At 48.3% G+C, this 22,986-nt stretch overlaps 1 protein-coding gene across 1 annotated transcript; it reads right to left on the bottom strand.

Moving 5' to 3' along the window:
• Positions 1 to 2: 2 nt before the first annotated feature.
• LOC144942135 (uncharacterized) lies at positions 3 to 20,060 on the bottom strand. Its single transcript, XM_078868895.1, has 14 exons — positions 19,969 to 20,060; positions 18,295 to 18,417; positions 15,689 to 15,766; positions 14,523 to 14,696; positions 13,483 to 13,643; positions 12,135 to 12,347; positions 8,650 to 9,322; positions 7,548 to 7,710; positions 4,844 to 4,958; positions 3,311 to 3,401; positions 2,906 to 2,992; positions 1,837 to 1,989; positions 740 to 869; positions 3 to 94 (listed from the first exon to the last, which is right to left on the bottom strand). Exons 1-14 carry the CDS (start codon positions 19,984 to 19,986, stop codon positions 3 to 5), a joined length of 2,271 nt encoding a protein of 756 aa, XP_078725021.1. The 5' UTR covers positions 19,987 to 20,060.
• Between the last annotated feature and the right edge of the window lie 2,926 nt (positions 20,061 to 22,986).

Below are 22,986 nucleotides of genomic sequence, written 5' to 3'. Positions count from 1 at the left end.
TCTTAAAGCACGGGCGGCCAAACCGCGGCACCCGGGTAGCTCAAGTGCAATTCGACGGAGACGCAGCTAACGTGCAACCCTTCAACGTGGCTACCTGAAAGAGAGTAACAACTCGTCTATGGTGGCGGTAGCCAGACACGAGCGCTCCCGGGATGCTCCCTTGGATTTCTAAATGCCAAAATTTCCACAGCCAACCGGTGGCTGCGTGACCACGCCCTACATTACCACCCCCGCAGAACCATCCCACGCGACGGAGATTTGACCTGCGGCTTCTTCTTGGTTCTTTCGGTAAAGTCACGTAGAAGGGAAATAATAAAATAATAAAATAGAACATAATAAAATAATTCTCACGACGTTTCGGCCACAACGCAAGCAGCCGTCCTCAGGTGAAGAACAGGTCTGTCGGGAAGAAAGCATCTGAATGAAACACCACCAGGCTTGGAGCGTATATTTAAGCTGGGTTGGAGGGGGAAGAGCGCCTTGACAAAAGTCGTGAGAATAATTTTATTATGTTTTATTTTATTATTTTATTATTTCTCTTCTACGTGACTTTACCGAAAGAACCAAGAAGATGAATCCCTGCAGTCACGAAAGCTTTAAATCAAAATTTGACCTGCGGCTCTCGGCTATTTGTAGACTGCGGTAAGCCGAGTACGTTTGGCTAACCCTTTGCTCTGTGCTCTAAACTCAGGATATCTGCCTTTGTCTCGGGCGTGTTGCGAGCACCCCATGCACTGACCAGTCGAGCCAGACTTGAGGCTCTGGAGCTCCTGGGCAAAGTCCAGGAGCTCTGGGCGATGCACCTTAATCTGCTCCACCAGGAAGCACAGCAGAGTGTACTTCCTGTTCTGGCCTTTTGTTTCCATCAGCTGCACTCAACAAAAACCATCAATATTAAAAAAACATTATCAACAACAACAATCGTGCAATCAATTCAAGATTTGTAACATGCCATGTTTCGGCCAACAGAAAATAAATATTTTTTAGTCCGGTCTTAAAAGCACTGATTGTCACCACCAACATCGTCATGATCATCATAAACCGTCATAATGATCATTCATAGGTGACATGACAGTGGTGGAAACGGGAGGGGGAGGGGGTCTGTGCCCCCCCCCCCCCCACTTCATTTGGTTAAACGGTGAGCAAGCGAGATACTTTAGCTCTTGTGAATGGGGGGGGGGATCATTATTATAATCACGTTTAACAGCAGGAAGTGTTTGTTATTATTGTTAATCATAATAACGCGTCATTTTTCACCGTTAAAGCCCGAGCTATTTTAAAGGGCGGGGTGTGGTGACGCCGTCATCAGCACACTGCACTATGAACCCAAGGCAGCTTGAGTTGGATTCTCAGCCACCGCTACACCATCAGTGGCGAGTGACACAACAACAGTTGCTGGGCTGCCCGCCACCAATCGGCACTGAGCAGCGTCATTCCATATTGCTCAAACAGCTCCTGTGAGTCACGTGGCAGGGGGAAGCCTTCATCGAGAAGTGAATTAGCAAGCAGATATGACGATATTAGTAATAATGATTATTAGTGCATTCAAAGCGCCACTGAGTAGAGACACTTTATTTAAAACCAGATGAGAGCCTGCCGATGCTAAAAAGCTAAAAAGTTTCCTTTAAAGGAAGAACAGGAACGATGAATCAATGAGAGTGGTCCAAGATTTGAAATCACGTAAAAAAAGTAAGTAAGTCCCTCCGGCGATCGCACTTTTGCAAAGAGAATGTCAGCTTCACAATCAAAACGATTTGCAAACACCCCCCCAAAAAAAGCCCAAGAACGAGTCAAGACTATCGCAGCAGCCTCTGACCCGCGTACGAGTGGGCGAACCTTGGGCAGCGTCGAGAGGCAGAAGCCCTTGATGGGGCTCCGTCCGGCCGTCTCGTTGAGGCGGTTGCCCACGAGCAGCACGTACTCGAGCACGCAAGGGAACTTCTTGCTCGCCGCCAGCTGGGAGCAGCGCGAGAGCTGGTGCGCGATGAGCTGCGCAGTTCGGGAAACACGCCGACGGGCGCACACACGTTGCGAACTCCGCGAGTCGTTTGGAAAATATCCGCGTAGCATCTTCTTGGTTCTTTCGGTAAAGTCACGTTGAAGGGAAATGAGAAAATAATAAAAATAAAACATCATAAAATAATTCTCACGACGTTTCGGCCACAACGCAAGCAGCCGTCCTCAGGTGGAGAACAGGTCTTTTTGCGTTGTGGCCGAAACGTCGTGAGAATGATTTTATTATCTTTAATTTTTATTACTTTATTATTTCCATTCTACGTGACTTTATCGAAAGAACCAAGAAGATGAATCCCTGCAGTCACGAAAGCTTTAAATCGAAATCCGCGTAACATGCGCACAAATGACCAATGCATTCTTCCGAAACAGGTATTTTTCATGTACTCGCTGACAGGACGAACATTGATACGTCATTGATTTCTGCACTCACCAACAGGATGAACATTTAAACGTCGTTGAATATGTGCATTGAGGACACAGCGAATATGTCTTAAGTCAAAATAAGCTGCACGCGATCAACTATATCCAATTAAAGTGATAATCTGGAGGCTACTGTAAAAAAACACAATGTATTGATCACGTGACAATTCCATTTAGGAAAAGGTGTGTTTACTCAACTTAATTAAAAAAACAGGGCAATTTTTATTCTAATAATTTGTTATTTTTCATACTATTTAATGAAAACCCAGTGGTAAGTCATAAAACATGCTCAATCGACCTGTTCTAAAAATATGCTTAAATTCACTCGCTAAATGTCACCGAAGGATTTACGATCGACACACCGGTGGCTCCCTTGAGCGTTCCCCCCTCTAGCCAGAGGCGCCAAGCCTTCTCATCGAGTGTCCCCTCGGCGTCGGTGTGTGGTCACAGTGCTCGCCGGCTCTCGTACCGGTTTCAGCTCCCTGATCTGTCCCGGGAACTCACGAACGATCATCAGCAGCTCCAGTCTCTCGCCAAGGAAGGGGATGCTGCACATCTGTCGAAAGCACAAACACGCACGCACGAAACAATGCGCAGAGACAAAAAGCCTTGCCCCAACTGCCTGCAGGGAGCCAAGTGTGTGTCTATGTTTGTTCGTTGAACTTCTTTCGCACCGTACGTAGCCAACCTTGCTCATCGCAGGTGTTTGTGAGTGAGGCTACGTGGAAGTCGTTTGATGGCAAAATTATTGTCATTCACCCTCCGCCACCCAACAAGATTATCACGTTTAGGATATTAATATTATTGCAACGACGCGCCGTACGTAGCCAATCGTGCCAGTTGGAGGTGCGGAAAAGGGCAGTCACGAGCGAACCTCCAGCATGTACTGGTCCACCTGGTGCAGGACTGCTCGTCGCTTCACATGCGGCTTGTACATCTCCACGTCTTCCGTCGTCGGCACGAATCTGTGACCAGCAACCGGGCGGCAGCAGGCGGCACCGCCGTCAGCGCGGTTATCGGTTCGACCGCAGGTATCGCAAGCCACCTGCTTGCCACTGTGACCACGATGGGCGTATCCGTTCGCTCAAGTCTTTTATCTTCTCACTTTGGTATATTATTTTAGGTTCGTAATATTGTGCTTTTTTTTGTTAATTCAAATAGGACTTCTCCATTTCGAACGACAGTTTCACATCAAGCAACCCGCCAGAATGCCTTTAATGAACCCGACTGTCACGAAACTCGGAATGTTTAAACAGATCCGGGTGTTTTCTGCTTTGGCAAATTTGACTCGAAAATATTGGTCCCAATGGCCTATAGATAGACTAATTGTTTTAATTTTTACTTTGTCAGACAAACACTTATTTACTTTTAATACAGATCTGCCACCAACCAATCCTACTCCATACGGGGTGGATATCTAGGCCCTTGGTATGGATCACGTGGCCTGCAATCAATGGTTGGTGGATCACACAAATGTCCATAAAGCTCCCTTCCCGTGAGCTTCGAGGTGCCATACCATGACTTGCCAGGAAAAGGCAGTGAACTAATCGCCATCTGTTTCCATCTGTACGGAGATAAAGCCTTTCCCCCTTTGCTCATGTTATTTTATTTCGGTTGCACTGTTTTCTTTCCCACACTTATAAATGCTCACTAATTGGCAAAAAAAATATCTTAAAATAAAATAAAAACCCCATGAAGGACCCTCTTTAAAACGAGTCTTACAACTCAGTGTGGCTTCCATGTATGAATAAGTAAATGATTATTATTATTATAGATTATTATCGTTATTAAAACTAATCTCAACTCATATCTCAAAAAAATCAGTGGGAGTTTCTAAAACCCCATGAAATGTATATGGTTACATGTCTGGCAAATTTTTTTTTTTACCAAGCTCAAAGGCCATAAGTCATACATCGCATATCATCGATGCCATGGCTCTTTGCTTCTCTCTAGTTGAAAACAAAAAAGTTATTCGCGTCTTTAAAATGAAAATTACTAGTTAGTGCCGTAACCGACAAACTGATTCCATGACTAACAATTGTTTTGTTATGTATATTATTAGCACTAAACAAAACAACGTTAATTTGACCAGTTAAGGCCGCTATATCGCTCTTTTTCAGAAGCGACCTGGCCTCAAATAATTGCTCTACGAAGTGGCTTATCACGTAGAAATGTATATCAGCCAAATACTCCAAACCTGTGACGTTGATTCTAAATGTGGACGGGAAAACCGGAAGACCCGGAGAAATATCCACACGACCACGGGGAGAGAAACATGCAAACTCCACGTATACAGCAGGCGTCAGGGTCGGGATTGAACCCACGTCCTCCTGCATACCAGACGAAGCAGTTAACATCTCGCAGTGCCCAAGGGCGGAGGAGGACCAGGGTGGTGAGAGCCTCTCACCGCCGCAGTTCGGCGATTTGTTCGTCCGTGATTCCCGTTTCCAAGTCGCCGCGAAGGACGAGCAGCTGCTCGCGGAGCTGCGCCGGCTGAACTCGGAACCCGCGCAGAAAAATGCCTGCGCGTGCAACGCAGGCACACACGCCCGTCGCCCTGAGTATTATACACGCGTTGGCCGCTTGGAAACGACGTCGTCTTAAAATACAGAGGGCCGCAGAGCTTGAGCAAATGTTTGCGCTGCATCGCCGGCTGGCTGCCACTCCGCCTGTCAGTGATTGATTCTAGATTTGAAGCTTTCGTGACTGCAAGTATTCATATTCTTAGGTTGTTTCGATAAAGTCACGTAGGTAAAACAATTTTAAAATTAATAAAAGTAAAATAAAAATAAAATAAAAATCACGACGTTTCGGAGGCAACACAAGCTTCCGTCTTCAGGTGGAACCGTCACAGCATGATAGCTGTACCAAGTAAATGAGAGATTACAAGAGATACGGGATAGTATACGGGATGGTATCTCTTGTAATCTCTCATTTACTTGATACAGCTATCGTGCTGTGACGGTTCCACCTGAAGACGGAAGCTTGTGTTGCCTCCGAAACGTCGTGATTTTTATTTTATTTTTATTTTACTTCTATTAATTTTAATTTTTTTACCTACGTGACTTTACCGAAAACCTAAGAATACTGTCAGTGATTGGTCAGCGCTGTGAGATGTGATCCACATGAACGGCGATATTTAACACTCGACATGGTCATTAAACATCATCTTCACCGTGGGAGTCCCTGCCAATCAAAGACCAACAACCACTTCTCCTCTAACAGGCAGACGTCGCAAACTGTCCTGCTCCATTCGAGAAATAATCGGGGCGCATGGTATGCCACGTGCCTATGTTACGATTAACTTCAACAATGCCGACAAATGTTCCGTCGCAGAACCGTGAGGGACGGCGACGACTTCATGGGGCCTTGGTCCAGCAGTGAGTCGATCAGGGCTGATGACGAACACAGAGAATGGCCGTTAGCCGGCAAAAGCCTCGCCGAGTCTCAAGGCTCTATAACGTACTCTTAGTTTTTTCGGTAAAGTCACGTAGGTATACAGCAAATCTGGCTGTGACGGTCCCACCTGATGACGGAGACTTGTGTTGCCTCCGAAACGTCGTGATTTTTTATTATTCTATTATTACTTTGATTAATTTTAATTTAATTTTTTACCTACGTGACTTTACCGAAACAACTAAGAGTATGAATCCTTGCAGTCACGAAAGCTCTATAACGGTTTGAATGTCAGAAGCCACCCCAAGCCAGCATAGAAAACGCTTGACACCAAGCGTTTGGAGTATATGGAGGAAATTTGATTATCATTTGCAGACTTTAACTCGGGGTATGGCTGTATGTGCTAGGAGGGGAACCCCCTTGGCTGCTTTGGCATCTCAGGAGAGAGAAGTCACCTTGCTCAATAAGGCGTATGATGTGCCTTGCATAGAAATAGGCGAGACATCAGAATTGATTGATGGCAAGACAGGTGTTCATATTTTGTCTCCCACGTTGTTGAATGTTGTGCTTGATGATGTGGACATGGGGAGCGGTGGTGCAGCGGTTAGCGCAATGCGCTATGAACCCGGCGACACGGGTTCGATTCCCGCTCATGGCCAACACCAGTGACGATTATCTGAACCGGTCCCGGGCCTCCCCTAGGTCGACTCAGCCTCAAATGAGTACCCGGTGCGGTGTGTAAACATCGCCACTGGGGAGACAAAGGCGGTCGGGCGTGGTGCTGGCCACCCACCCCTTCGTGTACCGTTCCGGCCTTCATAGGTGCTCGCTAACAGCACTTGCCCCTACAGTCTGTTAAGGCTACACGGGGGATCTTTGATCTTTGATGAACGTCACCAACGGGGTTAGAGCACAGCGGTGCAACCGGTTTGCTTGGCTAGAACTCCGGCTGCAGCTGCACAGCTGCCTAAGGTACTGACGCCGGGCAATCGGGTGTTAAGATGCAAGCATCGACAAAGTGAGTGGCAGTAGTTAGAAACGGCACTCTTGCATTCGGTTCGCAAGCCACGATAGGAGGCGATAAGGTTGAGGCGGTGATAGACTTTGTGTACTCGGGCAGTAATGTCCAGAGACAAGTCTGAGTGTAATTGCAACTGGTATTGGAGGCAGGAGAGCCATTTGCTTTACTGCGTGGAGGAGAGGGTTGGATGCTAAGCAACTCAAACAGGAAGTCGTCGGCAATTTGGGCCACAGGTGTCCGCAACGGATTCGAGGAAATTTGTGGCGAGATGTGAAAGCCGATGAGGAAGTCAAGAAGATAGCATGGCAGGTGAGGGGTTGCAGATACGATCAGACAATAACGATGCGCTGGGTGGGACGTGTGCAGGATCGGGGAGGGCCGATTGCCGAGGCAGGCGTTGGACTCGTCTCCACGAATTCTTTGACCACGAGGAAGACCTCTAACCGGATGGGGCGGTACTCTTGGGACTGCTCTCGGAAGTCAGGGGTCTACTGTGCAGCAGCAGCACACACACCAAAAACACCACACACCACCACACACCACCACACACCACCACACACCACCACAAACACCGCACACATACCCCACGCATAGCCACACACTGCATGCACCGCACACACCACGAGCTGGAATTTGGAATCCCCTCCCCGGCGTTTCCGTTGTGTTTGAGTTTGGCACCGCCGGTCACACTTACAGAAGTTCTGCGCCACCTTGGAGTTCAGCAAGATCTGTGCCGTTGGCTGGGATGTGGAGATGATGGGCACCTGCACTGTCTCCAGACGGAAGGCATCTCGAAGGCGGACCAGGTCCAGCGCACCAACGTCTCCGCGCATCTGAGCCCACATGGACTTAGCGATCTGTATGGACACACGCGTCCGTATCAGCGAGTGTGCGCGTGTATGTTGTGTGGGAGCGCACGAGGTGCATCTGCCAGCCATCTCAGTCAGTCAACCCATGGCACCTGGGGGGGTTTGTTCCGTGACCTCCTGCCAGTGAGCATTGGACACTTCACGTGGCATCAAAAGTTCACCGAGCATGGCATGAGCACCGTGAGTGATGTCATCGCCACTTTGTTGCAAACAGCAGTGGGGAGCGGTCGTGTAGCGGTTATGGCGATGCGCTACCAACCTGGCGACCCGAGTTCGATTCTCGCTCACAGAAAAACCAGTGATGGTTACATATCTGAACCAGCAATCGGCCTCCCCTAAATCAACTCAGCCTCAAATGAGTACCTGGTGTGGTGTGTAAACATCACCACTGGGGAGAGAAAGGCGGCCGGGCGTGGTGTTGGCCACCCACCCCCTCATGTGCCATGCCGGCCTTCATAGGCGCTCGCTAACAGCACTTGCCTCAACAGTCTGTTCAGGCTATATGGGTGATCTTTATCTTTGTGTGCATGCAGTGGTGGGGAGAGATAGCACGCTGCACTATGAACCCGGCAATCAAATGAGTACCTGGCGCGATGTATAAATATAACCACATGGGAGACAAAGGCAGCTGGGTACGGTGCTGGCCACCCACCATCTCGTGCGCCATGCTGTTGATATGAATGGCACTGCATAAAATGAAGCTATCATAATCGTTATGCCGGCCTTCATAGGTGCTCGCCAACATCACTTGCCCCAAAAGTCTGTCCAGGCTCTATAGGGGACAATTGGCTTCGTCGTGGCCTGGGAGTTGGCGACGCGGTGGTTCACGCCGCGGGTCAACGGCCCCAGGGAGGCGGCGTTCAACTCCTGCCCGGGGACGGCAACGGGGCGGCGACGCTCGCACCGAGGCCTGCGCGCGTCCCTCACCCTGTCGGACTGCACGGGGTCCCAGTGCAGGGCCTTGGTCCGCACCACGTCATCGGCCCGCGGCTTTACGTAGAACACCGGAGGCGGCGGCGCGACCGGGGGCAGCCCGGGCGCGGCGCGCAACGGGACGATGGCGGACGCGTCCCGGGGCTCGTTTGGCTTGAAGCAGGAGAAGAGCGGCGTGTCCGGCTCGTCCAGGTCCTGGCTCCGCGCGCCGTCGCCGCCGTCGTCGCCGTACGGCGGCTCCACGCCCGGAACGCGGTCACTCCGGTATGCCGCGGGCGTGCCGGACAACAGCTCGTCGTCCGAGCTCGGCGCTTCGGGAGTAGCCGAGCCTGGCGCGCCGTTTGCCGAGCTCGCTTCGGGAGCCGCGTTCCCGGCCGCCGCCGGGATCTTCAAGCCGCCGTCTTCGTTGCCGTGGACGGGATCGGCGGGCGCCGGTACTCCGGGACCTTCCCCTGCGGGCGGTGCCGCTGGGGGCGCGACCGTGCTGCCAGTGGTGGCGTCGTCGCAGACGGGGGCGGAGGCGGGGGTGCAGTCTTGTGCGGAGGCGTTTGTCGGGGTGTGAGACATCCGTTTGTAGCCCCGGCACACAGACTCGATCTCGCGCACCCAGTGGTCGCGCTCCTCGGCAAAGTCATCGCGGTGCGCGCTGTTCAGAGCCAGGCGAAATCTGCCCCCACCAGAAAAGAAATCAATCTTCACAATAAAAATTGCCGCCATTAAACTTCTTTATCGATTGAACGCGGGATAAAGGACTGTTTGAGTTACCGGGGTCGATGTGGCTTGGTGAAGCGAGGACACAACCAAGACCATTTCATATTCTTAGGTTTTTTCGGTAAAGTCACGTAGGTGAAGGCACCCCGCTACGACCCATTGTGTCGATGATAAACTCTCCTACGTACAAACTCGCCCGTTTTCTATCAGATACTCTGCTCCCCTTCACAGGCAAGACCTCTTCGGCAGTACTCAACTCAACCCAATTAGTCTCTATGGTTAAGGACATGGTACTATCTCCTGATGACATCCTCGTCAGCTTTGATGTAGTATCTTTGTTTACCAAAGTCCCAGTACCGGACACCCTAACAATAATTGAGGACTTAGTCCAACATGGATTGAATTCTGATGCACCTGTGCTGGTTAGGCATTGCCTCACCAACACCTATTTTACCTGGAATGGCACCTTCTACAAACAGAATGAGGGTACCCCTATGGGCTCCCCTTTGTCACCAGTTATAGCCAACATGTTCATGGAAAAGTTTGAATCAGACGCCATCCAGACATCCACCCTGCGTCCTTCCCTGTGGAAGAGGCATGTGGATAACACTTTCGTCATCTGGCCACATGGCCTCCCAGCATTGAACCACTTCTTGGACCACATCAATTCTAGACACCCATCCATCAGATTCACCATGGAAGTGGAGAAAGACGGTAAACTACCATTCTTGGATATTCTGTTTGAGAGGAGGCCTGACGGATCCTTGGGACATTCTGTCTACAGGAAAGCCACCCACACAGATTCCTACTTGAAACCGGATTCCCACCACCACCCATCTCAAAAGAATTCTCTCATCAAAGCGCTATACCACAGAGCCCATGGCATTTCTGACAAACACCACCTGACCGGTGAATTAAGACAGGTACATCGGGCCCTCAGGATGAACGGATACTCTGACCGTACTATCCGCCAAGCTGTCTCTCCCACCACACAGAAACAGCCACATGAAACTCCGACCAAAACCATCACGTTACCATACATAGCAGGCGTGACCAAAAAGATCTCCAAAATTCTAAACAAACATAAGATCCAAGTCCGATTCAGTACAGTGCATAAAATCCGTGATCTGATTCCATCTGTGAAGGATGTCGTTCCTGACTTACAGTATCCTGGAGTCTACAAATTGAGTTGCATTTGTGGTGATTGCTACATTGGAGAAACGAAACGTCATGTTTCTGATCGTGTCCGCGAGCACAAGTCAGATCTGAAACACGGCAGAACTGATTCTTCTGCCGTTGCCGATCATTGCTACAACTCGGTGGGCTCTCATGAAATTGTCTTTTCCGAGACCAAGGTTCTCTGCAAACCTCCCGGCTACCATCAAAGGTTTGTACACGAAGCCATACAAATATACAAACACAGACATAATTTCAACCGTGATGATGGGTACAAACTGAGTAATCATTGGAAAGATGTTATCAACCATGCAAAAAAGACTTAATTACACTTTTTTGGACCATCTTATCTGACAGGCACTATTTTACTTTACTTTACCGAGTGTTAACATCCCCAGTTATTTTTAACAGTACTCTCTTCACTGTTCAGCCAGCATTGGTATAAACATGGGCATTTTCGTTCTTTTGTCTATTATGTGTATCATGTGTTGAGCACTCCGTGTCGTCATGTGTTGAGCACTCCGTGCTGTCTTTGAGCCCCGCCCCCCTCCCTCCCGATACGTTTCCATTCATTGGCTACCACATTCTGATGAGCCCCCCCCCCTCTCCTCCCCCCTTCAACTTGCTTATGAGGGATTACATCTTGAATCATTGCCTCACTTGATGCAGCTAATTCGGCTGTGACGGTCCCACCTGATGACGGAGACTTGTGTTACCTCCGAAACGTCGTGATTTTTGTTTTATTTTATTTTCATTAATTTTGATGTTTTACCTACGTGACTTTACCGAAAAAACCTAAGAATATGATTCCTTGCAGTCACGAAAGCTTCAAATCTAGAATTAAGACCATTTCAGATATCGCTCGAAAACAACCCGTGGTGCCATTGCTGGGAATTAGGGCTGTGATTGACAATGGGCTATACATTGTGTAGATATGACATCTTGAATAAGTAATAACCTCATTAGACAAGAAGCATTATGCAAGATTTTACCTCCAAAGACTCCATTTGTCCCCCATATATAAATCCTGGGTTTGGCATCGTTTCACAGAATAGGATTACTAAATTATAACCTTCAATTTAAGCGGAATCTAATGAGAGTTCGTACATTTCTAACACCCCATAAGTTTTGCCGTGGTCAAAATGTCCAGTCCACATTTGTGGAGATGAGGCAGGTTACTCGAGCAGGTGGTGCGACCAAGGGATGGCGAGATAGATCGACAGACAATCAAACTAAGTCTCCTAACTCCACGTATACAATCACAACAGTGGGGGAGGGGAGGGGTGCACACTAAACTAAACACATTTTTATTTTACCAGGTAAGGCCCATTTGAGCTGTATAGCTATTTTCAGAAGCAACCTGGCCACAAATGATCGCTCATTGAAGCGGCTCATCACGTGGAAATTTATAGCAGCCAAAAACTCTAGAATGCGTGATGTCGATTCTAATCATGGAGGGAAAAACCGGAGGACCCGGAGAAAAATCCACGCGGCCATGGCGAGAGAGAGCAGGCGAGAGAGTTAACATCTCGCCACTACGGCGCCCCACGTTACAACACACGGGGAATGCACGCGCGCCGCCACTGCCATACGTGTAGAGGTTCTTGTTGGTGGACACGCAGAAGGAGTCGGCCAGGCTGTCCGCGTAGGCCTCCACCCCCGGCGTGGACAGGTGCACGATGCACGGAGCCACGCAGACCTCCGGGGGGGCTTCTCCCGTCAAGGCGACGAGCTTCCCCAGGTTCCCCTGCCGCCTTTCGCTCGGGTAGAAGCTCAGGTCTGACCGAGACAGCTCCAGCCACACCCTGCACGCATTCCCAATGAAGACGATGACAACAATACAGAGTTTTGTTTTTTTAAATGGCCCGCGTGATCGCATTTGCTGCCGTCGCTTCCGGCGTCTGTCTGCGTGATGCTTCTTGTTGTCCTTCCCGCGCACCTCCGATGAGCGAGGTCGGCTACGTACAGAGCGAATTAAGTTCAACGTGCTTACGTACGTACATACGTGGGCACCAGTCCGCTGTGTCAATGGGACAAAGTTTTGACGATCTGAATATATTGCGTAAATGTATATTTGCAAAAACACAATTATACCCTGAAAACATTTACCGTCTGACGCATGTAGTGATTTAAACACTGTTTACATATTTCACAATTGCATCACGCCTGTGGATCCAGGAAAGCCTCACTGGGTATTGCGTCATCGGCCCACGGCTTTGCGTAGCGGTCCCCGGTCGCGGTGCGCGACGGCAAGTTTTCAGAGCATGGGGACGATAGATGTGAAGCTTTCGTGACTGCAATGATTCATACTCTTAGGTTTTTTCGGTAAAGTCACGTAGGTAAAAAAACAATAGAAATAAAATAATAATAATAAATGAAAATAAATCTTGATGCAGTAAATTTAGTTGTGATGGTCCCACCTGAAGACGGAGACTTGTGTTGCCTCCGAAACGTCGTGATTTAATTTATTTATTTTCATTCTTTATTATTTTATTTCTATTGTTTTTTACCTACGTGACTTTACCGAAAAAACCTAAGAGCATGGGGACGATGACTGCCACGTACATTCCAATTGAGTCATTAGTGGGTAGGTTTTCATAGTTGACAAGGCTGGACAAACGATGCCTGCACACAATGACCTACACTTGCAAGTGTTCATATTTCAAGGGAGACTTGTGATAACGGTTGGTACCAGAGGAAAAACACAAATTCACAATGTTCAAAGGTAATTGTTACGTGTAATCAACAAAACGCTTGGAACTGTAATGAACACCAAACCTTTAACAAAGTTGAAAAACTGACACAAAACGTAGTTTGACAACAAATCTGCGACCGCCAACCTCAAAACAATTCACACAAAGCCGCTAAAACGTCAGCAGAGTTCCTTCGGCGAGAATTGAAACGAGCATTGGAAATGAACGGGACGTAAACGGTGCTCACCTCACCCACTTTACCGAAGCCAAGCCTCCCTTTCTCAGCAGGGCCTGCCCCTCCTTGACCACCCTCGCACTCGTCGGGGGTTCGGCACCAGGCAAAGTCACCTCTTGCTCCTGGCAGAGGGCCTTGTTCTGGTTCAGGATGAGGTGGGCGAGTCGCAGGATCTGATGGACGCGCAACGGCAAGTTTTAACAAACGGAACTGTCACGTGGCCACAAGGTGTGCTGGCGTGTTGCTGTGAGCCAGAACTTTTTGGGTGAGGGCGGGTGGGTTAAGTAGTTTGTGTAAAACTCCAAAATGCACTGGGGCTGCGAGAGGTGACCACAAAATAGCAGTTCCATACATCGTAGAGAATTATCGATTTGTGCGTGCACTATTCAACGCATTCATTGTGACCACAGGAATTCGATTTTAATCCACGAATCGTTACCCCCTGCCTACCCGGCGCCCACCGAGAGCTTAAAAATTCCAGACATGTCGGTCCGGGTCAGCGACCTGGAAAAAAAATGTCCACACCCGGCGCACAAACGTCCAGTTTACCTCTCGCTACGGCCGTGGCTACTACTCAAGTCCCTTCTACTCCCAGCAGCATCGAGTCTACTTCCCACCATGGCCGCGGCTACCAGTCAATTGCCGCCACCACCAGGCATGGCTGGGAATTACTTGGCGGAGGGATCAAGCCCTGTGGCAACCGAATAAGTATAACCCGTAAAAACAAAGGTTTTCACTATAAATCCTTTATATGCGTGGCGGCTAGAGTCCTCTCGTCCTCTGGCTTGAGATGGCTGCCACCTATGGGTCAGATGATTGCATTGGACCATTAAGCAATTGGTAATTAAATATAATATTTTTGTCCTAAAAAGTGTAAAATTTAGGAAAAAAATTTTCACGAACATTAATTGTCACGCACAACGAGTCTGTGTGGAAAATGTCAGCTCGATTGGATCACGGGAAGTGGGTTAAAAAACGACCGAAAGATTTGCACGGTCCTAAGCAAGCAAGCGAACTTAATATAAAGGATTTAAAAAGGGAGACGCGGGCACCTGGGCCTTGTCGAAGTCGGAGGTGATCTCGAGCTCGTACTCGTGGTGCTGCGTGAAGTACAGCGTGAGGCGCAGCCCTTCCTGGCCTTCGCACGACTCCAGCTCGGCAAACGGGAAGCGCTTGTGCACAGCGCCCTTCGAGATGTTGCACAAGACCTTCTCGAAGAAGTCCACCTGGGGCGGGGTGGAGGGGCATCCGGTCGCACACACGGTGAGAGAACGTTGCCGTCAATCGTCGCCGTCGTTTAGTTACTGTTTTACGTTTTAGCACGGGTTGGCTGCGTACGGCGCACGGATGCACGTGTGTACGTATGTTGAACTTCTTTCGCACCGTACGTAGCCAACCGTGATAATCGGAAATGCGGGGAAAGGGCAACAAACTAAACACAAAAAGCAGTTCTAAGGAAATTAGTTTTCAAGAAAGATTTAAAAGTGTATAGCACCAATGGCTGCCTAATATCGGAAGAGCGTTCCAGATGGCTGCAGAAAGGAGCTCATCATTCATAAATGCTTCTGCAGTGCTTTTCATTCACAGAGTCCTTGACGATATACAATCGACGCGAAGCTCAATCTTACCGAGGTAGAACAATCCACGCACTCTCGGATCACGTAATACTGCCCCCAACTATGCGCTCGTCTCTCAGGAGTATTTATTTATTTATTCAGCCTCGAGAGTGACAGCGCTCACACCAGCGGCAAAAAGAAGCCGTCGTATGGCCGTAAGCCGCGATGAGACAATTGGGCTCAGATCGTGACTCTTCTAGACAGGGCCACGACTCCGTTTTTGCGTCGGTCTGTGTCTCAAAGTTTAAGAAGGCCCCTTGACCAATTTGGTTGGTGTTCTATCGGGTAAAGCCTTAATAGCAACGCGACAGGCAGACAGAGCTAACGTGCAGACGCTTTCAAGTATAACGAATCGAAAAAAAAATGCAAACAGGCCGTTAGCGAGCACCTATCAATGACGGCGTGGTGCAAGAGGAGGTGGTGTGGCCAGCACCAGAGACGGCTTTACATATTGGTCTCCGCCTCACTTGCACCGTGTACTCATTTTGAGGCTGAGCTGATCTAGTGGTAGCCCAAGTCAGGTTCAGATACCAAATGCCATTGTTGCGGTGCTATTCGATGCTCCGCCTTCGTGAATGCTTTGAGAAAGAACGTCCTCCCACCTGTAGGATCCTCTTCTGCCGCTGCCGGAACTTGTTGTATTTGTAAACATTGAAGTTGTACACGTCGCTTTCTCCCACCTGGCGGGGAAAACGGACACGTTCGCTGTGGTGAGCACACCGGCGTGTGCCAAGGGTGAAAAAACAGCGAAGGTACGACAACATCCTCGATAAGATCTAAAATTCCACCGCACAGACTGTTGAGGCTAGTGCTGTGGGCGGGTGTAACTTATGAAACTGGCACGCCACGAGGTTGTAGTGACGGTGCGAGACAGCGTTTGCGTGCTTGTTGATTACAGCCTGCGACGTATTTGCGGCCTGTGTATCTGCACCACTGCCACGGCAGTTCCTGAGAAAGCCAAAATGTGCGTCCATAATCGTCATCGTCATTTCAAGTTGTAAATTGCCGCACGGTATTCACTCGCCCTCAAGAGGTGCGAGGTGGAACCATGGACGAAGTGGCAAGGTCGGGCAACGAACCGCCGCCAACTACTGCCCAAGCTCTGCAATCCTGCATCTATTAAGGCTGATCTTTGTACAAGTGTTAATAAACACGCACACAGAGACATAGATCATGAACAGACATGAACCCCTCCAGCAATGAAAAATTATAGGAGTTAGTAAGTAAGAACTTGTCCTTTGCTTTTTATTTGACGCGTGTGTGGCGATGGCGCAGCCATCGATTGAGGGGCGAATTCGAACCGCATTGTGTGATCGGCATCGCGCTCGCTGAAGGTGAATGCCGTCAGGGAAGTCGTGTGCCGTATACGCAACTGCGCACATTTCTGCGAGTCACTTATAACCGCTTTGCCGTTACTTATTACCAATTGTGGACTCAGACTATTGTCCTATCATCTCATAGAGTCCCTGGCACTTAATAATATGCTACACAGTGGCAGTGGCGGTCGTAAAATGCTGATTTATTACCAATAAACCCCAATGATCCAATCTAAATTAGGGATTTCGATCGGATCATTGGGGGGGCACGTGCCACCCCACCCCGCACTATCTCCGCCAGTGACAGTAGGTAACTGTGTTGATATGTGTTTTGTTATTTCCTATAGTGATAACATGTGGAAGTGAAGAAGGCACTGTTGACGGACAGAATGCTTTTCTCCCTGATCAATATACGAGGACCCACGCGTGTGAGAAACACCGTAGCGAGTCGGAAAAAAAAACACACACAATGTAATTGTACAATACAGCTTTGGGGAAATGAACGGCGTGCAATTTTTTTTATGACCTTTAAGACGGAAAAATAAAAAGGTGTGGGGCGAGCGCAGCGACGGGAACAAGTATAACCCGTAAAAAAAATGTTTCACTATAAATCTTTTATATGTATGGCGGCTAGAGTCCTCTCGTCCTCTGGCTTGAGATGGCTGCCACATATGGGTCAGATGATTGCATTGCACCATTAAGCAATTGGTAATTAAATATAATATTTTTGTCCTAAAAGTGTGAAATTTTGGAAAAAAAATTTCACGAACATTAATTGTCACGCACAACGAGTCTGTGTGGAAAATGTCAGCTCGATTGGATCACGGGAAGTGGGTTAAAAAACGACCGAAAGATTTGCACGGTCGTAAGCAAGCAATCGAACTTAATATAAAGGATTTAAAAAAAACAACGCGCCCATGCGGCACGGCATGGGAAGCTTCTCCCGCCACTCTTAAAAAATAAAAACTATTTAATCGAACAGACGGTTCAGGTAGACACAGAGAGAGGCCACGCGTGGGAATTGACACCCAGCAAAGACGCAATGCAAAGTGAAATTATTATTATTAAGGAACGGGAGGACTTCACAAATCTGGCTGTCCGCCCGATGAAGCTGGTTGTAATTACTGGCGACACGTCGTACTCAGATTGTAAATGTTGTGGCTTGGCTCTCCAACACAACGGTGAGCTGTACTAGTGACGAATTGGCACGTTCTGTTTACGTGACAAACCTTACTAGTTTGCTGTTGCGGATTTAACAACATATATATATTTACGCGATCTAACCCAAAAAACACCTGTATCATGGATGAAATTAGCTGTGAAAGCCTAGTTTTATTATTTACCAACGGTTTATGTTTTGAACCTTTCTGTGCCATGTGTTTCACTAAACTGTGCATCACTGGGGTCTACTTCCTTAACTCGGATAATCCTCTAGGGCAGGGGTCGGCAACCTACGGCTCCGGAGCCGCATGCGGCTCTTTACGGGCTGCTTCTTGACGATATGTACGTATGTACAGTATGTACTCAGATGCATTGCGGCTCTTGAAATACTGAATTTTGTACCGAATTGGAAAGAAATGGCTCTTCTTGTTATTTTGGTTGCCGACCCCTGCTCTAGGGGAAGGACTGGGTGGGGGAAGGAGGAGGAGGAAAAATAAAAGGTGGTGGGGGTGAAGGGGGAGTCTGAATGCCCGAATTGGATGGTCATTAAATCAATGCCCACAGGAGGGAGAAGCCGTGCCGAGGTTCCAAGTTTGGTGATGTGCTTCGCTGTTCTAGAGCGGCTATTTTTGACAATGCATTGACCAGTGATGGGGGGGGGGGCACGTGAAAGAGGGGGGGGGAGGAATGTCTCCGTGTGGTTTAAACAACAACAACAAAAGCCCGTTGACCATGTCAGTCGCCTTGCTGTCCTGCTCCAGGCCGTTGGCCATCCGCACGGCTTCCTCCACCGTCATCTTCCCCATCTTGACGGCCTCCAGCAGCTGGATCTGTTCCTCATTGTTCAGCGGATGCTACACAACAACAACAACAACAAAAAACACGCGCGACAAGCGTGCGCGTGTGTCAGTTACAATGCAGGGCGAGAAAGAGAGAAAAACACGTCAGCGCCTGACGTGAGCGGTGTAACCATTTGGTTTTTAATCATGGCAGCCATCGGGCACAGTTAATGGGCCACATGAGACCGTGTGGCGTTTGAGTTGTACGGAAACGATCGTGCTTTTTTTCTTGTTCGATCAAATGATTTCCTTTGGAGAGCTCACTATGCACTTTAAACAATTGTGTCACGTACACATATTTTTGTTGTATTCATTTTTTTTCAAACATAGGACCCCATTAGTCAGGAACAGCGAAACAGTTCTCAAATCACTCCTTTGAGGAGGAATAGCAGACATTCGAGTGAGGGCAAGTGTCACATGGTGAATTCCCACCTCAGCAACCACCTTACATTTAATAAGAATACCCTTGCTAATCATGATTGCTCTTGGATAATAACTTTCATTGCTTACGAATTACGCAAGATGTGCCACCCGAGATGTTTCATTTTGTCCTTTTAATTCAATGCAGTGGGGCCCCTACCGACTCATTAGGTCATTGTTTTAACATCTTAGAGCCAGTTGTTGATTAAACGGGTGGCGACATCCTGCGGTTGGGCGTTCAACTGCTCGTTGCACGGTTCAAATCCAGCGGCCGCCCTGATTAATACAGCCGATGTATTAACCACAATCAAATCAAAACAATTAATGCGCCACCTGCATCGCAGTGGACGTCAAAGATCCCGCGATGTATTTCGCAAAGAGTCGGCCATTGTGCGCCAGTCTCACAGTTCACATTTTCTAAATGGGAACATTCGAGATATCTCGTTTCCAACCCCCCCACCCCCCGAATAGCGAATCACAGCTCGGGAAATTGTTGTTGCGGGTATCTGGCTGCCTTCCAACTTGTCTGTGGTTTCCTGCCTTACTGAACTGGATGTATCGAATGACCCCCCTCGTTAATAAATGTTCTGATATTCTGAAAAATATTTGGGTCACCCATTGACTAGCTTTACTACCCAGCTTCGTCCGGGACTTGGATTCACCACGCCCGGCCGCTTTTGTTTCCCCAGTGGCGATGTTCACACACCACAGCAATTACTCGTTTGAGGCTGAGTCGACCTAGGGGAGGCCCAGGAGCGGTTGAAATAATCGTCACCGGCGGTGGCTGTGAGCGGGAATCGAACTCGGGTCGCCGGGTTCGTAGCGCAGCGCGCTAACCACGACACTACAATGCGTTACGCTTCCACATGCGTGGGTCACGTGACAGATTTGACGTCACAGCTCACTTGCTGTGCAAAAAATAAGATGCATTATTGAGCTCCCACCCCCCCCCAAAAAAAGTTTTTAATTTTTATTTGTGCATGGTGTACAGTCTGGAAAGTACCCACATGGCAAATTTCCAGATTGTTGCATGTCGGGAAGTACGCTAAACATTTTGAACAGACACACATAATCACAACTTTGCCTTTTATAGAAATGGAGATTGCGTCACCACGCACGCACATACTGAGTTCAACAAAGACGTACCTTATTGCGCTTAGACATCGCGACCCCGTCAGTTCTGAGCTGCAGCTCCAGCCTGTGAGTCCTCTACCCGAGCGGCGTGTGAAGACGAAGCGACCGGCACGACTGCAGCATCACAAAGACAAAGATCCCATCCCCGTGTAAAGTCCCGTGCAAAGTCACGTAGGTAGAAAAATAAAATAAAAATTTACTAAAAGTCATAATTATTTTATTTTATTTCTATTATTACTTTTAGTAATTTGTAATTTTATTGTTCTACCTATGTGACTTTACCAAAAAAACCTAAGAGTATGAATCCTTGCAGTCACGAAAGCTTCAAATCTAGAATCCCCCGTATAGATTACATAGACCTTTGGGGCATGACGGCACACGAGGAGGTAGTGAGGCCAGCACCACATTCAGCCACTTTTCTTTTCGACCGAGGGTAAGCCCAGGACTGATGTTGGCATCACTTGGCACTGGTGTTAACAGTGGCTGGGAATCAAACTCAGGTCTCTGGGTTCGTAGCAGAGGGCACTACTTCCTGCACCGCCACTTCTCACTGCAGTATCAATACAAAGACAAAGATCCCCCGTATAGCCTTAACAGACTATTGGGGCAAGCACTGTGAGCGAGCACCTACGAAGGATGGCATAGTACACAAGGGAGTGGGTGGCCAGTACCACGCCTAGCCGCCTTTGTCTCCCTCTTGGCAATGTTTACACATCGTACTCATTTTGAGGCTGAATCGACCTAAGAGAGGCCCAAAACCGGTTAGAATTATCGTCATTGGTGTTGTCCTTTCACGGGAATTGAACTTAGGTCACTGAGTTTGTAGCGCAGCATTCTAACCACTACGTTACTGCTCCCTACACTCTGCACTACGCACAAATGTGAACTGCATGTTAAACTACACCCCACACGCAACATCTAGAGACCAGTACCACTTAATCAGAATTTTATCAAGTGCTTAACTCATTTTATGAATGCAATGTTTGTTTAAACCGGGTGGGAGTCCACCGAGACAAAGTCTCATTTTAAAGGGAGACCGGGTTACCAAAACAAAAACAGTAAATATGAAAACCAACAGTCAATACATCATAACAATTTATATCACAACACCATCATCAATTAACAATAGTGAACATTTTTTTAAATATCCCTTATCGATGAGGGGTGAATTTCATAAACATGCATTTCTCATGAATGCCATCTGTCTATTGTGTTTTTGTAAGATGCAGCATCTGCTTGGGGAGCGTTAATCATGGCCGACGACGATGATGATCTAATCTCTGACCATGGCAGAGAAGCAAAATATCTCCAGTCATCTGCTTCTTTAATGACAGTATATCGTTACCAGCTTGGTTTCCGCTGTGACTGAAATGCAGAAGTGTAGCTGTACGAAACGCCAACTTTAGTCAACTGCCCGAAAAGTCAAGTTCCACAGAAAAACGATCGTGAAATCGAACATGAAACGAGGCATGCGGTGAGGACACATGCCTGTAACACACAGCTGTGTAGGCGAGGGTTGGTGGACCACGCAAAATGTTGCGAAACTCCCTTCCCGTAGGTGGTCGAGGAGAAAATGGTCCAGAGAATGTGGACTTATCTCCATCTCTGTCCAATCTGTGTGGAGTCGAGTGTTGCCCACCACCTCGTTCGTGTGGGGTTTCCACGGCTACAACGTTTTGCTTCCACACGCTATAGACACCAGTCATTGGCTGATCATTTTGAATCGATGCGCCTCCGTGCTTGCGAAATGCACAGCGTTGTGTTATGCAATTGCATACATTACGCTATTTAAAAACACGTGGGGTAACCCCCTAACTGATTGCACACTCGAGGTAGGAAAAAGCGTGGGTAAAACCCTCTACTCCTCTACTCTCACCAAATGTAATGCAATAAGCTAAACGTGTCTCTAAAAATAATTGCCAGTACTCTGCCTGTTGTGATGGATTCACGTCACATCATATTTACACCAACAAAAATCTCACTTTACATGAACATCGTAAATTAAATAAGTAACAAAAAATCAAAGAGCTTTGTCAATCCACTGCTGGATGAAGTCCTCCCACATCGTGTGGGTTATGGAGGTTATTTGACCACGATGATGTTTCACCACGCTGTGCGTCAGTGCTGCACATGGTAGAGATTGTGTGGGGAGCCAGAACCGCTTTAGATAATACTGGTAGGAACCTCCTGGTTACACAAGCCCACAGGGGATTATTGTGTCGGGCGTGCAGGGAGGGGCTGGGTAGGGAGGGGAGGGTGGAGAGGGGCTGGGTGGGGAGGGTGGGGAGGGGCTGGGTGGGGAGGGGCTGGGTGGGGAGGGTGGGGGGTAGGAGGGGTGGGGCTGGGTGGGGAGGGGCTGGTCACCCCGTGGTGCCCTTATAAAACTCAACGTTTAACCTACTCACGCCGGCTTGTGCCCGCCCTCACAGTCGGGCATATTTGCGGAATACACCACGCCGCCGTTGACCCTGGCCATTGACCGAGCAACCCAACGTTCCTACCAGCTCCCTCCGCAGGACAATGTGTTCACTCGTCACCAGTGAACGCCATGGCTGGGAATCGAAATCGGGGCTCTTGGTTGGTAACTTAAATGTGTTAGACTTGTCAAATATTGAACTGTCAAACAAACTTCGCTGGTACAATGAAATTTGGTGCATCGTATTACAAGATGGATGTATGCATCGGGATAATGTGTTCTCCACTGCTACCTTCAAAGTCTGGAACTCAATCCAGTTCTCATGGCTGACTTGACCTTCCTGTTAAGGGGCCGTCCATAAATGACGTCACGCGATTTTGGACGATTTTTTACCCCCCCCCCTCCCCCGTCGTCACACGGCGTCACAAAAAGTCAGACCCCCCCTCAAATATTACGTCACAAAGCTCTGCCCCCTCCCCCCCCCAAAAAAAATGCTTCAAATCGCTTTAAACTATTGTCATTGTAGTGCGTATTTAATGTGGCGCTGCACTCTGATGTTGTAGGAAAAAACATTTATTAATAGTATATTTAATTAAGTAGAACGTGTTGTCTAT

This window comes from Lampetra fluviatilis, chromosome 26, assembly GCF_964198595.1.
Source record: "Lampetra fluviatilis chromosome 26, kcLamFluv1.1, whole genome shotgun sequence".
Taxonomy (NCBI): Eukaryota; Metazoa; Chordata; class Hyperoartia; order Petromyzontiformes; family Petromyzontidae; genus Lampetra; species Lampetra fluviatilis.
This window is presented reverse-complemented; position numbering and strand designations above follow the sequence as displayed.

What these genes read in the sequence shown, in the direction of transcription:
- LOC144942135 (XM_078868895.1), bottom strand. An exon ending in CAAGGTGGCGCAGAACTTCT is followed by an intron (nt 4,959 to 7,547) that starts GTAAGTGTGACC and finishes TTGCACGCGCAG; the next exon opens with GCATTTTTCTGCGCGGGTTC. An exon ending in AGATCAGGGAGCTGAAACCG is followed by an intron (nt 1,990 to 2,905) that starts GTACGAGAGCCG and finishes CGAACTGCGCAG; the next exon opens with CTCATCGCGCACCAGCTCTC.